General features: G+C 39.8%; 1 protein-coding gene across 1 annotated transcript in view; it reads left to right on the top strand.

Annotated features, from left to right (window-relative positions):
- The window catches only part of RBM19 (RNA binding motif protein 19), a 47,775-nt gene that overhangs the window by 8,579 nt on the left and 19,638 nt on the right, over positions 1 to 19,558 (top strand). The window contains exons 7-17 of the mRNA XM_075276558.1: positions 2,798 to 2,872; positions 3,365 to 3,443; positions 4,924 to 4,995; positions 7,765 to 7,965; positions 9,175 to 9,305; positions 10,611 to 10,729; positions 13,230 to 13,326; positions 13,408 to 13,518; positions 14,458 to 14,658; positions 17,643 to 17,757; positions 18,640 to 18,770. Coding sequence (XP_075132659.1) covers positions 2,798 to 2,872; positions 3,365 to 3,443; positions 4,924 to 4,995; positions 7,765 to 7,965; positions 9,175 to 9,305; positions 10,611 to 10,729; positions 13,230 to 13,326; positions 13,408 to 13,518; positions 14,458 to 14,658; positions 17,643 to 17,757; positions 18,640 to 18,770 — 1,332 coding nt within the window. The remainder of the gene's footprint in view (positions 1 to 2,797; positions 2,873 to 3,364; positions 3,444 to 4,923; positions 4,996 to 7,764; positions 7,966 to 9,174; positions 9,306 to 10,610; positions 10,730 to 13,229; positions 13,327 to 13,407; positions 13,519 to 14,457; positions 14,659 to 17,642; positions 17,758 to 18,639; positions 18,771 to 19,558) is intronic.

The raw sequence follows: 19,558 nt of genomic DNA, 5'->3' as shown, positions 1-19,558 counted from the left end.
GGAAAAAGCAATTTATAATCACAGTCAGGAAAGCTGTTTGCTGTCATGTAAATAATTTCCCTTCTGTAACCACACAAGCAGGCAGAAGTAGACGCAAGCACATAGAAGACTTTTTTTCTTACATTATAAGCTGTGAGATTTGCAAAATGTTCAGTTCTTTGCACAGAGCAACAGTTTGCAGACGTATGTGGGGTTCGTGAAGAGAATCAGCCCCTATTCTCTCCATTCACTGTGTGGAAACAGAACAGAACTTCCTCCATTCCCTCTCTTTTTCAAAGCGTCTGTGGGCAGATCTGGCTAATAACAGAGAAGGAACTGCAAATTATCTAGAAGGGGAGACCCCCTAGAGGCAGGAACTTTTAGAGGGGTTTTTCAGGAAGAAAGCAGACATATTTTTAATTAACTGGTCCACATATTGATCCAGAATCACATGCTCTATAAAATGAGACTGTTGTCGCAAAAGTTAGTGACCATTTAAAGGGATTGTCAGGTCAGTAATTTGTTTTAAAGTGTATCACAAAAACAACTTTCCATAATACCTTACTAAGAAAATCAGTTTTTTTTTCTTTACACATTAAAGGTGTATTCCCAACTCGCCTGTTCACCAACTTGCAGGCTTTAAAGGGGTTGTCCCATCACAAGGATCCTATCTATACTGCTTGTTAATGTGGATGTAAGACTTTTCCTAAATACATTGCTTCAGCAAAACTGCCTTGTTTCTCCACTATCTTACTTTATTCAATTCTTTGTGGCCACAGCCCTGACCTAGCTGTTCCTGAGTCAAGTGATGTATCTGCTGCTCTCAGGGGGGAGGGAGGAGGGGCTAAGTGCAGGGAGCGAGCCTGTGTATCTAGCTATTCCTGTGTCTACACCACCTGACCTAGGTCCTGCACTCAGATAGAGGAGCTGCTTTCATTTCTTCTGTTCTCCCAGTTATCAGGCTAGCTAATTCAATTGTGTTCATTGTGGCAGAGACAGGCAGTGTCTGTATGTAACACAGAATGGAGTTGCTGCTGCCTGTACTTCATAGTCCAATATGGGTGGGCGGAGCTACACGCGAATTTGGGGGCGGAGCTAAACGGCAGGTTGCCTGTGAAACCCCGCCCACCAAATGATGCAAGAAACCAGGAAGAAAGAAGATTTTACAAGAGTGAAGACTGCTGAGTATGTGAGGTGGGAATACCCCTTTAAGTTCTGTTCATTTCCTGGTTTTCTCGGTGAATTGGTGGGCAGGGATTTACTTGCTGTTTCCCAGACAAAGCCAGCTCTGCTATCTCTCTTCATAGCAGTACATGTTTGCAGTCAGTAATGAGGGATGGTTGTAAATAAATTAGCACAGTATCACTGGAAGATGCACAATATGAAGCTGATATAGCAGAGCTGGATTTGATAGGTGATGAGAATCCCAAATGTACATGCTACAGGACCAAGGGTCAGCTTGCAATAAACTCAGTTTTAGTTCTGTGTGTTACATACAGAGGTAACAGTCTCCATGCCTCAACCCTTATCAGCAAAATTCAATTAGCAGACTGATAACTGGAAGAACAGGAGATAAACAGCTCAGAAATACAAGCTGCTCCAGCACTCAGTTCCCCCTCCCCTCCAGAGAGCAGGGAGCTACATCACTTGTCCTGGGCGGAGAGATAAGATCATCCCAGGTCCGTGGTTATGGAAACACAGTGTGAACAATGAAGTGAAGAATCTCAGATAGCAGCCAAACAAAGCAGTTTTGCTTAAACAATGTATTTAGGAAAAGTCTTAAATCCACATAAGCTAGCAGTATAGAGAGGATCTCTGAGATGGGACAACCCCTTTAAGCTGCTTATCTCCTCCTTCAGTCTGTGTGTTTACACATAAGTTTTTTTTGTATTGTCTTCACACACAGAATTCTATGAGGAAGGGTGGTGAATAGGCACTGTAAATGGATATTGTCTTATTTCTCTGCAATGGTTGACTTTTTGAACATTGGAGTGATAAAGGAGCTACGTAACTCGGTAGTTAGTCTTTTCCAGTAGCCTCCTCCTCCCCCTCCATAGACTAATATGTATAAAGTAATTCAGATATATTCACTTGTACTGTTCATTTATGAAAAGTAGTTTTTAAATTGGAGGTATGCTTTAAGTAAAATATTTAGAATGACTTCAGGGAGTTTGCTGGCTCCAAATCGAATCTTCATACTGATACACACTTCATTATACATGAACCTGCTCTAATGGTCCCTTTAAACTCAGAAAATGTGACCCTTCTGCAGTCACTGTTTCAGCCCAGACCTGGTGGAGTTATTACATTTGTAGTTGTATAGGGGCCAGGATGTAGAGACCAGTTGGGGACTGCAGAAGTTTTTGAACGGGAACAGCAGTAGTGAGCGAGGTGAGTATTGGGGTGAGAAATCCAATGTGGGGTTACAAGGTGGCTCAGTGGTTAGCACTGCAGCCTTGCAGTGCTGGAGTCCAGGAGTTCAAATCCCGCCAAGGGCATAAGACCATCTGCAAGGAGTTTGTATGTTCTCCCCGTGTTTGCATGGATTTCCATCCCATATTCCAAAGACGTACTGATAGGGAAAAATGTACATTGTGAGCCCTATGTGGGGCTCACAATCTACAAAAAAAAGAAAAAAGAAAGAAATTCCATATGTTTCAGTAGATAAAGGACTGCTGTGCCTATAGAAAATAAATAAACTAAAACACAGGGGTAGATTGATTAATAGAAGATATGGCAGAATTTTGGCCTAAATTTCATTGGAGTTATCCCCTTAAAAATGTATGGAATTAAACTCTCGCTTTTTAATTTTTTTCAGAAACCACCTGTCCAGAATGAGCCCACAACACCATATACAGTCAAACTGAGGGGAGCACCATTCAATGTAACAGAAGTACGTTTTGTGCATCACTTGTTAAACCTTTCCTTCAGAGAGAGTTTATACCGTACAATGCAAGTCAACATTATGTACAGATGTTTATACAATTTTTCAGAATATGGATTGTCTGTCTTATTCGTTGTGCGTTTTTATATTGGCATTCAGCACAATGCAAGGGAATAGAGTGTTACCAAACCCTGTGATTACATGCAAAACAATACCATTGGGTTTTAGGATCTGTGTAAGATTTGGAATACTACAACTTGATCTATATGTTGGAATTGTTCCAGATACTTCCTGCCAAGGGTTTTACACTTTTTATTCAGAGGGTAAAATCTGTGGCAAAATCTGCATGTTACCTTGTCCACAATTAAAAAAAAAATAAATAAAATTAAATAAATTGTCATATCTAAACATGGTTTAAACCAGCACATATAAATTCATATCAAATATATCAGATTTTTCAGGAACAACCTACCAATACAGAATATACATTTGTATTTTCAGCAAAATGTCCGTGAATTTCTTCTACCATTAAAACCAGCTGCTATTCGAATAGTGCGAAATACTTATGGAAACAAGACGGGTAAGTTCTTTTGTACTAGTAAGATTGTAAGATATTGCTGAACTCTTTAAGGAGCACTATATCTGCAAAACAAAACAAAAAAAGGGAAAGTGCACTAAAAATTTACTTTTATTAGTAATCATTAAAAGCTAGATGTCCATATGATAAAATGGTAAAAAACATAACTAAACTGCATGTGTGGTAGAAAAACCACTATATTGCACTGGTAGTGTAAGGTAATTTCTTAGGTAGTATCTAGGCAGAGGATTTGCCAAAGTGATAGGAGGTTACCCATTACCTAAGAAATTACCTTACACTACCAGATCAATATAGCGGTTTTTCTACCACACATGCAGTTTAGCTATGTTTTCTACCATTTTATCATATGGATAGCTAGCTTTTAATGATTACTAATAAAAGTTACTTTTTAGTGCACTTTCCCTTTTTTTTTGTTTTGTCAATATCCCTGGGTGCATTACCTATATATTTATCTACTTATATTTGTTTGTTAGCATTATATCTACAAATGAATGATACAATTGAGCAGGCAATTATCTTGCCTCCTGTGTTTTTCAGTAAGCAACAACTTGGCAAGTTCTCAACAATAAATCTTGCAGAAGGCCAAGAAGTAACTTCTTGCTGATTTTTTTTTTTTTTTTTTCTATTTTTTGTTTAGTAATTGACTAAAAGAGAGCAGGTCTTACCCAAGGAGTGGCCTTGTGTCCTGCTTGCAGACAGCAAGGAGGACACAATATAGAGGAGTTCTTACAAGCTGTTACAGTGATGCTGGGTTCACTCCAGCGTCTGGACTATGTCATGCCGAGTCTGGCCGTGAGCGCTGGTGAGCGTTTTGAGCTCTCCGCGGTGAAACCGTTTTTTTTAAACCGGACACAGAGTACTGCATGTCCGACTCTGTGTCCGGTTTAAAAAAAACGGTTTAGCTGTGGAGAGCATAAAACGCTCAACGGCGCTTATGGCCAGACACTTTTCAAACCCATTCAAATGAATGGGTTTGGAAAGATGCCGCCAGGTTTCCGTCTTCCTGCCCAGTTTTGTGCAGGAAACGAACACCTGCAGAACGGAGTGCCGGGCACAAATGTGAATGAGCCCTGAGCTAGTTCTTCATTTGGGGTGCATATCACATGATTTGTGATGTCACCTCTTGTTCTATCACCATTGACATCCCATATACAAATTACATGGATTAGGAGCTGATTGCCCTTTGCCACGTATTGATGTTATCTTCTATGTAGACCAACTAATAATAGAAATCCTACAACACAAAACTAATATGCACCCCAAAATTAGAGCAACCACATTTTTCTTTATTTTTTCACATAAATGGCATCATCCTGCGTGCTGGGGTATGGGATCCTGATTTGACTATGGAGTTTTTTTAAACCTGCAAAAACTTGCTAGCTTAATTTTATTTTTTTTTTATTTTTTTCTAACCAATATGTGAACCCAGCAGAGAATTGTATTGTCTGTTCTTGTCTTTTAGGTTATATTTTTGTGGACCTGAACAGTGAAGATGAGGTCCGTAAAGCTCTTAAAAAGAATAAGGACTATATGGGTGAGTTGGCACAGAAGCACTTATGAATTTTGGTGTGGTGTAGACTGTCAATGGATATTTCTTTTTTTACTTGAAAATCTAGCCTTTCCAATCACAATTTTCTTGCATATACTGGTTGCTGGTCGGTTTTGCTGTGCTCTCTGTGTGGAATTATTTTATATGCACTTGTTTTGTGCAGCAGTAAAACATTTTATGTTCTTGTTAAATTTTGTCTCCTGAGCCATCTGAACCATCACACTTTTAGTGTTAACATGTGAGAAAGGGGAAGCAGTTAGTTATTTGGAGGATACAGACTCCCTTTTAAAGGGAACCCCAGCACCCAAATATTGCCCACTCCCACCTGCTTAAGGTCACCCGAAACCAATGGTATTTTCCTCTTGTGAATCGGTGTCTGTGTTGCCGCATTGGCACTTTTTTACCAGTGTGCAAATGAGCTCTTCGGTGCATCAATGGTGTTGTTATTGCTCCAAAGAGGTAAGCAGCAACACCAACATTACTTGAAAAAGCTCATTTGCATATTAACAAAATGGCATTGGAAGCACAGATTCACAACTGGAAAACACTGTTTGATTCAGGGAAACCTAACCTTCACCGTTGTTTCAGTTAAAATCAATTAAAAGATTAAATAGTGAAATATAATTCAATGGGAAGATTTAATTGATGTGTACAAGGGTGGCAGTACACACATTGATCATATGTATGATTTGGTGATTTTTATTTACCGTATATACTCAAGTAAAATCCGAATTTTTCAGCACAGTTTTTGTGCTGAAAAAGCCCCCCTCGGCTTATACTCAAGTCAAGCAAAAAAAAAAAAGGGAGGGGGTCTATGACCAGCCGCAATAGTAATGTATAGAATCTCCCATAAAATAGTTTAAAAAAAAAAGAAGAAGCTTTAAAAAAATATAATAAAAAAATAAAGTAAATAAAAGTTCTAAATCCCTCCTTTCCCTAGAATACATATAAAAGTAGAAAATGACTGTGAAACACATACACATTAGGTATCCCTGTGCCTGAAAGTGCCCGGTCTACTGAATATAGGGTATCTGCAGTGCTCCTGTTCCGTCGGGAAGGGGTTAATCAGAGCACTGCAGATACCCTATATTCAGCCAGGCTGAGCTCCAAGTGGGGAAAAAAAAACTCAGTCCTCAAGCTCAGGGAAGGGGCAGACAGACAACCAAAACACCCCCTCCCCACCACCCAGCATTTACTGCACCCAAAAACTCCAACCATTTAAATTTTCGAAATTTTCCAGTAGCTGCTGCATTTCCCCCCTCGGCTTATACTTGAGTCAATAAGTTTTCCCAGTTTTTTGTGGTAAAATTAGGGGCCTCGGCTTATATTCAGGTACGGTACTTTTTTTTTTTTTTTTGCTTGTGTAAATATTCACCCCTCGTCTTGAAAACAATTGTACTGTAAATGTGAACTTTTCGGCATTGCAGTGAAATTGTAAGCATAGTCAGAGGCAGAGCATTAAAGTGGTTAGTGGGCAGCTGAACATCATGTACCATAATTGCATTTACAGATGGATCCCTAACAACCTTCACCACTTTTTGGCCTAAAGAAAAGGCATGTTTGTGAGTTTTTAATTCTACTTGCAACTAAAATAGTCACAGATGGCATTTTTACAGCAGCTTTGTCACTTTTACCAAATTGGGCATGCAGGGCCATCGCCTGCACTACATTCACTATTCTTCAGTGTTTCTAAACACAATGGGGTTCTTCAGCTGTATCCTAGCAGTTATATTAATGACTTGAACATGGCTCCGTAGATATGACTGATCCGCTAACTAATAGAACATGGATTTCCTAGGCCATTTTTACGGATCCTTCAATAGACTCAAGTCTGAGGGAGTTGTGACAACTGGTTACCCTTTTACACTCCATCATGAAAAAAGAACTTTCTCATGACTGAGTGCACGGCACATTCATCTGTATAAGGACTTACTCCACTGTGACATTAATGATGTCAGAAATGTACGTCAGCTGTGATCCCTGCCATGGCACATGACCCAGCAGGGGATGCGCTTGATTCATAACAAGGCCTGCATCACAGGAATCATACAAATCTGCCCCACAGTATTTGTGATTCTTACAACTGATATTTGTAGAATACCTAAACGTTTGCAAACAGATTATTAACCATCTAAAGTAGTTGAGTATGAGTAGTTATGCGTCCAGTGTTTATTGTATCATATGCATTATCAAAATGCTTAAAATCACCTTTTTTAACATTACATAGAAGGGGCCTGAGTTGATCAGTTTTCCAAACATTAAAGGGGTTATTCCCTAAAAAGCATCTTTGATCTCTCTGCCAGTACAGGCAATAAATGGTTTGTCAGTGGGACCTCCATTCAACTGAATGAGGAGGGATAACATTTTTAAGATTTTTAAGATAGGTGTCCATAAATTGCATTAATCTAGTTGTATTAGCTTTTATTATTCACACATTGTATTTCAGATATCTTGGTATGATCTTAACAAATGCCTCTTTGTCTAGTAACGTGCCTGTTTATGTAGAGGTATTGAACACTTGATCTCTGGGGAAAAATGGCTCTTTGAGGGCCCCATAAACACACTATAAACTGGTATCTAAGGAAACCCTTTCAATAACAAGGAGTTACTTAAAACCCAACAGAATTGTAATGCCAAATGTATGAGATCTTCTAAGAAAGTTTAATGTAAGACAAGACTACCAGAGTAATCACAAATACAGTGACCCGCTACATAAATAGGAAAATAGTTAACAAAAACTCGAATTGATTTCAGGTGGAAGATACATTGAGGTTTTCCAAGTTGAGCAAGCAAAAGAAGTGCGTCCTTCTGGGAATTTGCAGAACAGACCATGGGAACAGCGTCAGAAGGATTCTGAGCTGCTAGAAGATTTGTCAGACTCTGGAAGACTTTTTGTCAGAAACCTACCATACTCCTGCACTGAGGCAGACTTGGAGGCCTTATTCTCCAAATATGGTATGATTTGCAGAATCTAGTGATAATAATGTCTATTCATCATCATTAAAGCGATATTCCCATCTCAAGGATCATATTCAGACTTGTAGTGAAGTGTTTTACCCACTGAAAACCAGAAAGTGGAAGGGAAATTATGAAGACGGCTGAAATCCTGAGATGGGGAAACCTCTTTAAGGGCTCGTTCACATCTGCGCCCAGGTGTCCGTTCTGCAGGTTTCTGTTTCCTGCATAAAACAGAGGCAGGAGACGGAAACCTGCAGGAGTCTCACCCATTCATTTGAATGGGTGAGAGAGATGTCCGGCCGTGAGCGGCGGTGAGCGTTTTAGGCTCTCTGCTGCGAAACCGGGTTTTTTAATCCGGACACAGAGTCGGACATGCAGTACTCTGTGTCCGGATTAAAAAAATCCGGTTTTGCGGCGGAGAGCATAGATCGCTCACCGCCACTCACAGCCGGACCCGGTCTGTGCTTTCCGTCTTCTGGCATGCAGAAGACGGAAAGCACAGAACGGAGAGTAGAACGCAGGTGTGAACCTAGCGTAAGGGCCATTTACATATATCTGTTATTAATCAATGTGATAAGCTGTCCACTTTACTGATAAAAAACAGTTGTTTTATAATGAATATTTGAGTTATGTTTCAACGGTTTGGCTTATAAGTAAAGACTGAACAGTACATTTGGTGCATTCTCAATATTGCAGTGAATTTGTAATTGTAGTCGGAGTATCAAAGATAACAAAGTGTAAAAAAGGTACAGACTGGTGGATTGTGATTTTTTAATACCTCTCTCGACTGAACTAGTCACAGATGGTATGGTGGCTTTGACATTTTCCTCTAGAAAGGAAAAGCGCACAATTGACAAAATGTTCAGCTCAAACGTACATGAAAAGTTTATTTTATTTTTTGCTTCCTCTTCTTTCAACGCTACTGTAGTATTGTTGCATTTATTTACTACATTGACATTTTATCTGTGTCTTCCACACACCTTCTTGGTCTTTAGGAATCGCAGAGAAAGTTTTTCTGCATTTCTCATTCTTATGGGGTCTCGGGAGTCAGACACCCACGCACCAATCACATTGCATGATGGTTTACCCTAGTCGTATGCTAGATGTTTCTTGGACACAAAACAACACCTTGAATATTATGCTGTAATATTTTATTTGAGAACAAATATTATATCTTCAATAACTTCCTTTTCTTTCTTTCCTCAGGGCCTATCTCAGAAATTCATTTTCCAATTGACAAACTAACAAAGAAGCCTAAGGGGTTTGCCTTTGTTACGTTCCTCATTACAGAGCATGCTGTTAAGGCTTATGCAGAGGTTGATGGACACATTTTTCAGGTAGGTAGATATAGGGTGTTTTGTAATATGCTTCATGAACTGAAAAATACAGGATTTTCTCTAACTCATATTTTACAAAGCACCTTCTGATTCCGTATAGAGATATCAGAGTATCAGTGAAGGACCTAGCAGTAAGAAAAGGCCATTTTATGTTGATAGTGTCAGTGAGAATGAAAGCCGTTTTAAATTTGGCTTTAGGGTCTGGAAAAAGTGAAAAGGTGCGTATCAAAAATATGTTCTATAGATCATAATTATCTGCATATTTTTAACAATTCATCCTGTCTAGACAATCTTATGGGAAGTAAAGGAACATATTTCGTATGCCGTGTATTCCAGTTTTCTGGCATACAGAGCATAAAAAGTTGTAAAAAAAAGTTGAAAAAAATTCACACTGAATCTGAGAGAAAATTCACTGGCAATGTTGATTTTAAATGCCAGTTATATGTTGTGGATTTTAGCCTTTGCTATTTAGAACATTTGCAGCTTTTTAGTCCTGTTGGATCCTAACCTTCATAGACACACGCCCATACCTGGGACCTGAAACTATCTGGAGACAGAGGTGGGTCCCTTGTCCTGTTGTCACTGTGAATGGAGAGGTGGCTTATCTCTCTATTCCTTATATTTCATGCAATACAATACTATATATAGCTATATAGGGAGAGAGTCAATTCCATAGCAAAATGCATTGAGTTATATATGTTAAGAGACAGCTCAGTAGGGAACCAAACAGATCTTTATGTGGATGAACCTGAACAAGGAATGGACAGACAAAGAATATTGGGGTATAAACATCAAGAAGAAAGTGCGGAGGTACTCTGAGCCACCCAGAACATATAGAGGGTATTAATGTCCCTGACGGATGTCCAAGAAAATTGTTTAGGGAGATTGTTAAATTTTCTAAAGATTGGGTCTCCTTTAGCCAAGGGTCCAGGTCCATGTTAGAGGGTGGGGAAGTTTGCTTCTAGGATCTAGGTATAAGAGTCTTAGTCACCATTCAGACATTCAGTACCATCCTAGAGGACTTCTTGCCCAGTATTTTGGAGTGGCTTATGTAAATGTATGCAGAGGTCCGGAGGGGTGTACTGATAGTATAGATCTCTGACCAAACCACGAACTTAGGACTGAAAAGTGGCTATGACGGGGCAGTTCCAGAAGATATGCAGGTTTTAACCCCTTTAAGGGAAGCAGTGGATTTAGAACTCAAAAGAAAAACATTTCTCTGACACTAAAATAGATGTTTAAATTAGTCAACACCAATTGGGACCTTACAGGCCACCTTTTATAAATTATTTGACTTTTTTCCAGGGCCGAATGTTACATGTTCTCCCTTCCACTGTGAAAAAGGATGATGAAGGTGAGGCGGGAGCAGAAAGTTCTGGTTATAAGAAACAAAAAGCTTTGAAGGACAAAGTCAACAGCTCCAGGTAATCTCCATAATCCATGAGTCTAAAGGCCTAGATTTTATGGCCAATTACCATGAAGAACACTTGTACAATGCTTGATATTCAACCTGTCTGATAGTGCTGCAGATGACCTGACAAATAAGTGTCAGGTCAAGAAAATCTTTGCTGGCAGTGCATCCCCTTGTATGATAGGGACTTGGCCTCTTGCAAACAATGAAAGTATATCCCATGGAAATGATCGCCTTAGTGATCATTCCTCCCAAGTATACTCTGCATCACGCTGTGTAATAGGGGAGTGCAGAACTATCACTGATCGGCATCTTTTGTAGCTGATCAGTGCTTGTTAAATTTTTTTTTTTTTTTTTTTTTTAGTTAAATACCACCCTTAGAATTGGTTGGGTTGGCAGATTCTTATTAGGTCTTCTTTTCAGCAGAAATGTAATATTGACGGCTGTCCTGACTCACTGTTTCACTATTAAAAATGATTAAGAAAGGCAAAAGATTTTGAAGAGATGCATTTGCAAACCGCAGGTCATCTCTAGCCACACCCAATGGAGGAAAGCTACCATTATAGTGGAACTAAACTTTCAAACAACTTTTTCTTCCTTCAGCATTTGTGTAATTAATAGATTTTAGAATATACCGTATATACTCGAGTATAAGCCGAATTTTTCAGCACAGTTTTTGTACTGAAAAAGCCCCCCTCGGCTTATACTCGAGTCGAGCGAGAAATTTTTTTTTTTTTTGAGGGAGGAGGTCTATGACCAGCTGCAATAGTAATGTAAAGAATCTCCCATAAAATAGTGAAATTTAAAAAAAAATAAAAATAAAATAAATGTTCGAAATCACTCCTTTCCCTAGAATACATATAAAAGTAGAAAATGACTGTGAAACACATACACATTAGGTATCCCTGTGTCTGAGAGTGCCCGGTCTACTGAATATAGGGTATCTGCAGTGCTCCTGTTCCGTCGGGAAGGGGTTAATAGGAGCACTGCAGATACCCTATATTCAGCCAGACTGAATTCCAAGTGGGGGAAAAAAAAACACAGTCCTCAGGGAAGGGGCAGACAGACAACCAAAACACCCCCTCCCCTTCCCCAGCACCCAGCAACTACTGCACCCAAAAACTCCGACCATTTTAATTTTTGAAATTTTCCAGTAGCTGCTGCATTTCCCCCCTCGGCTTATACTCGAGTCAATATGTTTTCCCAGTTTTTTTGTGGTAAAATTAGGGGCCTCGACTTATATTCGGGTCGGGTTGTACTCCGAGTATATACGGTACTTCAATTCCACATTTTTGCTCCTTTCTGTGAAGTCATGTGAAAGATTAGAATCTCCTCTTTCATAGAACACCAGACGCAAAACTTTTTTTTTTTAATGGCTGTGATATAACGGTTAAAGATGACGCTACCCACCCTCATTTTCCCTTCATTAGACAAGCCCATACACTGTGAGTAGCAGGGGGACACCTCTCAATACAGAAGTCAGGGAAAGAATAAAGAAATGTAGCATATCACAGAAAAGATCCAAAATGTGTTAACAAAGTATATTACAACATGACACAAATACTGTCAAAAAATCAGAAAGCTTTGGATGTATTTGCAGATAATTCTTGGATGCTGGATAATCCCTTTAAGAGGTTACATTCACTACTTACTTGTGCCTTGTTCTCTTGAAGTAAATAAAATAATTAGAAAAGGGGAAAAACATTTGCAGCATTCTCTAAAAAAAAAAAAAAGTGCACAAAAGTGAAATGCAAAAAAAGTAATCTCTGAATGGGAAGTTAATTTATTAACATTTGCAAATATTACAAATATTAGGGATAACTGCACTATACATGCAGCAGAAGCTCGGGGACTGTACCGCTGGATACTTGCTCTTTTTTTGTGTATGTCCAGAAAACAGAACTCAACAGAGCATAACAGTTTGGGGGATGTCAATCCAAACATGATTATAGACCATGCGTATTCATGTGAAGGGTGGGGACAGTGTTCTTATGAATGCCCTGGACTGATAACCATGAGCCCGCTTGTATTTTTTCGTTGCTCCTAGTAGTAAATTGGCAGTGGGGTTTTTTCAGCATTTTGGCCACTAGTAGGATGGACCTGTAGTAAAGTGGGAAAAAAGCTGCTATACCACAACACATTAAGAAGTGTCTCCTACCTAATAATGTACCGTAACAGAGAGGGAAAAGTATTTCAAACATTTGGTAATAGCATTTTGTGCTATTGATAAAAAACAAACATGAAAAATGTGGAAAACCTTTCCCTCATTTTTTGTTTCCATTTTCTTGGATATTCGAATAGAGAAAAAACATGAAAAAATAAATACATAACAATAAATCTGTTTATCACCGAAAAAATATTGAAAACTTTTTTGAATTCCCCAAAGGAAACTCTCAAAACGACATGTATGAAAAAAAAAGTGTGGCCCTGAACCAGGGAAAATGCCCCGTCCTAAACTAGTTAATTATATTATTTGGAATAACTGTATAATGCATTTTTCCCATTTTCTCCAGTTCTCACAACTGGAATACGCTGTTCATGGGGACCAGCTCTGTGGCGGAGGTGATTGCTCAGAAGTACAACACAAGCAAAAGCCAAGTCCTGGATCATGTGAGTCACCATCCAGAGCACTCACTTTATGGCTGTGTGAAATGATGTTCTCCACTGTGATACTTGTTATTTTTTTATCAGGAAGGTAAAGGCAGCGTTGCTGTCAGAGTTGCATTGGGAGAAACACAGATAGTCCAAGATGTCCGTCAGTTTCTGCTGGAAAATGGAGTTTGTCTAGATTCTTTCAGTCAGGTAATCACTCAGGTTTTCCACCTTTTCTAAATATATCCCTTCTTTATTTTCAGTAAGGCCTGGTTCACATCTTCGGTATTCCATTCGGGAAATCCACTTGGGGACACCCCGAATGGAATACCAAACGCATTAAAAAGAGGTGTGTAGTGAAAGCACACAGACCCCATAGACTGTAATTGGGTCCATGTGTTTTCTGCGCAGTGTCCTCACAAGTCATGCAGAGAGAAAGTTTATTGAATTATATTAGATCTGCGGAGGTCCAACACAGTTTGCAGGGTTGTTTACATACGGCGAGCCATGCTGCTCACTCGCCATACAAATTCTAGTGGCGAGTATAGGTACTGCAGCGCTGTCCCATTGAAATCTATACAGCAGTACTGCAGTACCTACTCTCGATAACGGTGATCTGTAGGGAACCCAGGTGTCAGACCTTAACAGATCTAATAGTGATGGGCTATCCTAAGGATGTTAAAAACCAGATAACCCCAGATTATATCTTTAAGTAGAATCATTGATGTTTTGACCTTAAAGGGATTCTATAATTAGAATCCTGTTTTTAACTAAGCCCACATCGAAATAGACCTTAGAAAGTCATTTGGTAGTTATCCGGGTTTTTGTTGTTATGCTAATGAGTCTCCAGACAGCACTGGGGGCGTCCCCTGTGCTGCTTGAAAACTTTCCGGCGCCGCCTCCATCTTCTTCTCTGCTTCTTCTCCCGCATCACCGTTGCATCTTCATCCAAAAGCGCTAACTGCTAAATCTGTACAATATGAAGAGTTAAAACTAAAAACTGATAAAGATGCACTGCCGGCTGTCACTGTTTAGGGTTCAACCCTTATGCATCAGAATATAGAAACTATTCACAAATAATAAGGGTTGTGTTAAAATGTAATGTATTTGCTTAATGGTTTGTTGTCTTGCCTGTTTTCTCTGCTTCAGGCAGCTTCACCACGTAGTAAGACAGTGATTCTAGTTAAGAATCTCCCAGCTGGTACTCAGGTTGCAGAACTGCAGGAGGTGTTTGGCCGTTTTGGAGACATGGGAAGAGTATTGCTACCAGAAGGTGGAATAACAGCCATTGTGGAGTTCCTTGAACCTACTGAGGCTAAGCAAGCTTTCCGCAAGTTGGCATACACAAAGGTGGGTGCACTGACTCTTGGTCACAGGTGATATTTTATTTCACATCTCTATTGCACAAACAGTATTCACACACACCATTTTTGACTTCATATTTTGTGCCTGAGAGTCTTCAGTAGTTGATACCCTTTTTAATGGCTAACTAATAATGATGACAAATTACAAGCTTTCGGGGTAACTCTGATCCCTTCCTCAGGTGTAGTATAAAAACTATTTCTGAAGGATGCATATTTATGTACAAAGAGGCACATGAGAATAGAATAGAAACTGATGTTCATTGGTACAATACAAGTAAACAATTATCAGTGCACAAGGTCCTTATTAGAGATGAGCGAGTACTGTTCGGATCAGCCGATCCGAACAGCACGCGCCATAGAAATGAATGGATGCACCTGGTACTTCCGCTTTGACGGCAGCCGGCCGCTTAACCCCCCGCGTGCCGGCTACGTCCATTCATTTCTATGCGAACGTGCTGTTCGGATCGGCTGATCCGAACAGTACTTGCTCATCTCTAGTCCTTATCAGCTCAACCAGTGGTCTGTTATGGCTGCTTTGATCAGTGATGATTCCTGTAAGATGCCATAAAACCATGTGACAGATTCAACTCCTCCTGGAGTGCATTGAACAGGGTCATGAACTTGTACTCATAAATCCTTCTCTCTTTCTTTGATAAGAAATTTCCCCTTAAAACCAAAATTTTCATGTCATTGGTGATATTATGATCTTGGTTGCAAAAATGTTTTGGTACGGGAAGGTCCATTCTCTTCTCTCTAATTGTATGGCGATATGAGTTCATTCGCATTCTAAGTTTTTGAACAGTCTCTCCAACATACAGATTTTCAGTGGGGCATTTGGTGCATATTATTAAATACACTACATTAGGTGTGCTGCAGGTGAAGGTACCTGGGATTTGATAGTCTTTGTTAGAATTGGGGATCTTTATCTTGTCAGTGGACAGTATGTGAGTATTTGTATGTGAGGGCATGTTTTGCACTGACAAGATAAAGATCCCCAATTCTAACAAAGATGTTTTGGTACAGGAAAAAATATCACATAACATAAAGTCGGTAATATTCCTCTTACTGATATCTTGCTGCTCCCATGCCGATGCTTCTCTGGTTCCCAGTCTGTCTCTCTTTACCTGGCTTTAGGGCTGTCATGTTGTTTTGAGGTGCGACTGTTGCTAGTCACTTACTGTTATTCTAATATCAGAGGTGTCAATATATCACCATGCCATCTCATTGCAAAAACCGGCAAGACATGAGTGAAGTAACTAATTTTATGCCAAATGCATGAATAGAGTAGCAAAAGTATAATGCAAAGATTTCTGCCTTTTGGACCTACTTCAAGTGAGGTTTTATATTACTAAGCAGAATATTGCCATATCTTTATGGGGCTAGCATAGTCTCCACAGCATCCTCTCCCTACACGTTGTCCCTCTACCACCCCCTAGTGGGAAGAAAAACAAGTTAGGGCTTGTTCACATCTGCGTTGTGAACTCCGTACTTGAGGTTTCCGTTTCCTGCCTAAAACAGAGGCAGGAGACGGAAACCTGCAGGAGTCTCTCTCACCCATTCATTTGAATGGGTGAGAGAGATGTCCGGCCGTGAGCGGCGGTGAGCGTTTTGCTCTCTCTGCCGCGAAACCGGGTTTTATAATCCGGACACAGAGTCGGACATGCAGTACTCTGTGTCCGGATAAAAAAATCCGGTTTCGCGGCGGAGAGCATAAAACGCTCACCGCCGCTCACGGCCGGACCTGGTCTGTGCTTTCCGTCTTCTGGCATGCAGAAGACGGAAAGCACAGAACGGAAAGAAGAACGCAGGTGTGAACCTAGCGATAAGGTAAATTAAGAAAATAAATAAATCAGAAAAACTATGTCCTTCTGCTTTTTCTTGCACCTAACTGACCTATCCATGGTGTTGGCTTTTTCTATTCTTTCACATCTCACCCGTTCCTCCTATGGTCAGCTAGCACGTCATACTGCATCATAGAGTAAATAATTGAATGTTTCTACCTGCTCTAACCACTTATTGCAAAATTCTTGCACGTGACATTATACAGCAAATATATTATCTTATGAAAGCTGTATTTGTGTTACTAGTGAGCACCCCCTAGTGGTGAATACCATAAGTGGTTGCATGGTGATCTTGTAGCAAGGAATTAAAAACTATGTATGTAATAGATACATGTTTTTTTATGTGTATCTGTAAATTGCAGTTTAGAGAGCTAAAAAACACCCCTAACCTTCTTCAGGTACACTAATAAAAAAGAAAAATAGAATGCAGGCAGGGAATAATTTTACTAGTTTCAGCCAAAATGAGCCTTGTGCCAAAGGTGTTAAAGTGGTGTCCAGTTCTTATATTTACTGGATAGTGAAGCTTAACAAGATCAATAGTATATATTTACCTGTCCGGTTGGACCCCCAATATTCCTGAGCTTTAGCTGCACAGATGGGATTTGCTGAAATCCTTGTGCACAGCCAGAATGTCAGCAAAAAGAGGTAAGAATAAAGTATTTGTTGTTTTAAGACTTGTTTTCCAGTTAAAAAAGAAGCATCTCTTTAATATGGATTCAGGACGCTTATACAGTATGTGAGCTTTACATGATATATAAATTCCAGATATAAAAAATAAAAATAAAATTAAACTTTTTCAATATTTATGTGACTTAGACATTAAAAGGTGACTGTATCGCATGTCATACAAATGATTTGTATGGCACTTGCTAGCAATTGTATGTAAGAGTGACCACCATTATGATAGCAAATCCTGTTACTGCGAATGAGTGTAGAAATGGAATTGTCAATGCAGTTAAATATGGAAAATATTGTGAATCAAGCGTTCTAACGTTTGGTTTAGTAACACACAAGGACTATTTTTATTGATTTATGTATTTATTTATTTTGTGAAAATCCCTTTAAAGCGTTCACTTTCTCCTGTACATGGCTGCATATTGAACAACTTGCTCTCTTTTTTCCCATTCAGTTTCAGCATGTCCCCCTTTACTTAGAGTGGGCACCTATGAATGTTTTTAGCAGCGCACCTCCTAAAAAACCAGCAGAACCAATACAAGCTGACAAACCAGAAGAGCAAGTCAAAGGTACGTAATACACATTGGTTTCTCTGAATTGCTAGATAGCTAAAAAGGGAGTTTCCTGTCAAATTTATCTTTGATGAGGGGAAACACGGTGGCTCAGTGGTTAGCACTGCAGCCTTGCAGTGCTGGAGTCCTGGGTTTAAATCCTGCCAGGATCAACATCTGCAAGGAGTTTGTATGTTCTCCCCATGCTTTTGTGGATTTCCCCCCAAACCCCAAAGACATACTGATAGGGAAAATGTACATTGTAAGCCCTATTTGGGGTTCACAATCTAAATTTTAAAAAAAAACAAAAAAAACATAAATTATTTTTGATTAAAATGTGGAATTCTTAATTCTTCAACTATGATGGATTACTGAAATAAAAGGAAATCAAGCCAAGTTTTTGACACATCACTAAGTAAGGGTCAGTTCATTTCAATGGCAGCGCTTGCAGTCCTGTGTGTGGCTCTTTAGAAACCTCCACTGCATATTCTGACACTCTCATCACAAGAAGTAGAGTTGCATGCATGCTATTTTTTTCCCGCAAAATGACAGACATCATGATGGAGCTCCAGGGGTCCCACTGTAAGTCGCAGTTCGGTCCATTGGCTGCCATTGGGATGTATCATACTATATATCCTTCATGGCTTGAATTCCATTTTTCTGTTCTATGACAGAAAACAAAATTGTAATTCAATACATATAGATGAAACTTTAGTTTTCAGAAAAAAAAACCCCATGATCAGGGTTTGTCCCTTCTATAAAGGCCTTCTATCCTGTAAATCCAGCGATGGCCTAAGAGGAACCAGTTTCTCACTTGTCTCTGGGACTTCAGGAGATGATTTTAATTGGATTTCTCTTTTTAAAGCAGAAAATAAAATAAATGTTTTTCTTCTCCTTTAGAGAGTGTTGTAGAAGAAACAGAAGAGAAAGGCGCATCAGAAGAGTGGGAAGATGATGAAGAAACCTCTCCAGGCTGTACATTGTTCATTAAGAACCTGAACTTTAGCACCAAGGAGGAAACCCTTAAAGAGGTAAATGTAGTACTTGTCTATACTTGTAAATCTGGGACAGACCAAAAGCAGAAGTTAGTTTTCTTTTTGTTTATTTATTGAATGAATATTTTAATGAGTTTTTCCTATCTTGGCAAATCGCTGCCTAGGTGGAAATAACTAAGTGTTGTTCTCTAGGGTGAGACATATGTTAACAGCTGAGCAGTGCTGATCTATACTGTTCCTGTATATCCCAAAGAGTATGGGAGCTACAGAACTACTCTGGCACAACTTGGGTACACTGTTTCCGTAACCTCACAATTATGCAAACCGCATAGCTAAATAAGCTGCACTGTTTCCACAGCTCCCATTCACCCATGTTGGAGTTATAGGAACTATATAACACATCACTGCTTACGCTGGGTTCACACCTGCGTTCATGTCTCCGTACTATGGTTTCCGTCTTCTGCATGGCAGAAGACGGAAACCATAGACCTGGTCCGGCCGTGCGCGGCGGTGAGCGTTTTAGGCTCTCCGCCGCGAAACCGGATTTTTTTTATCCGGACACAGAGTAGTGCATGTCCGACTCTGTGTCCGGATTATAAAACCCGGTTTCGCGGCGGAGAGCGCAAAACGCTCACTGCCGTGCACGGCCGGACAGCTTTCTCACCCATTCAAATGAATGGGTGAGAAAGTCTCCTGCAGGCTTCCGTCTCCTGCATCTGTTTTATGCAGGAAACGGAAACCTGCAATAAGGACCCTACAACGCAGATGTGAACGAGCCCTTAGCTGTTTCCATGAGTTCTGCTCTAGGATTCTCATTTTAGGAG

Source organism: Leptodactylus fuscus, chromosome 1, assembly GCF_031893055.1.
Source record: "Leptodactylus fuscus isolate aLepFus1 chromosome 1, aLepFus1.hap2, whole genome shotgun sequence".
NCBI lineage: Eukaryota > Metazoa > Chordata > Amphibia > Anura > Leptodactylidae > Leptodactylus > Leptodactylus fuscus.
This window is presented reverse-complemented; position numbering and strand designations above follow the sequence as displayed.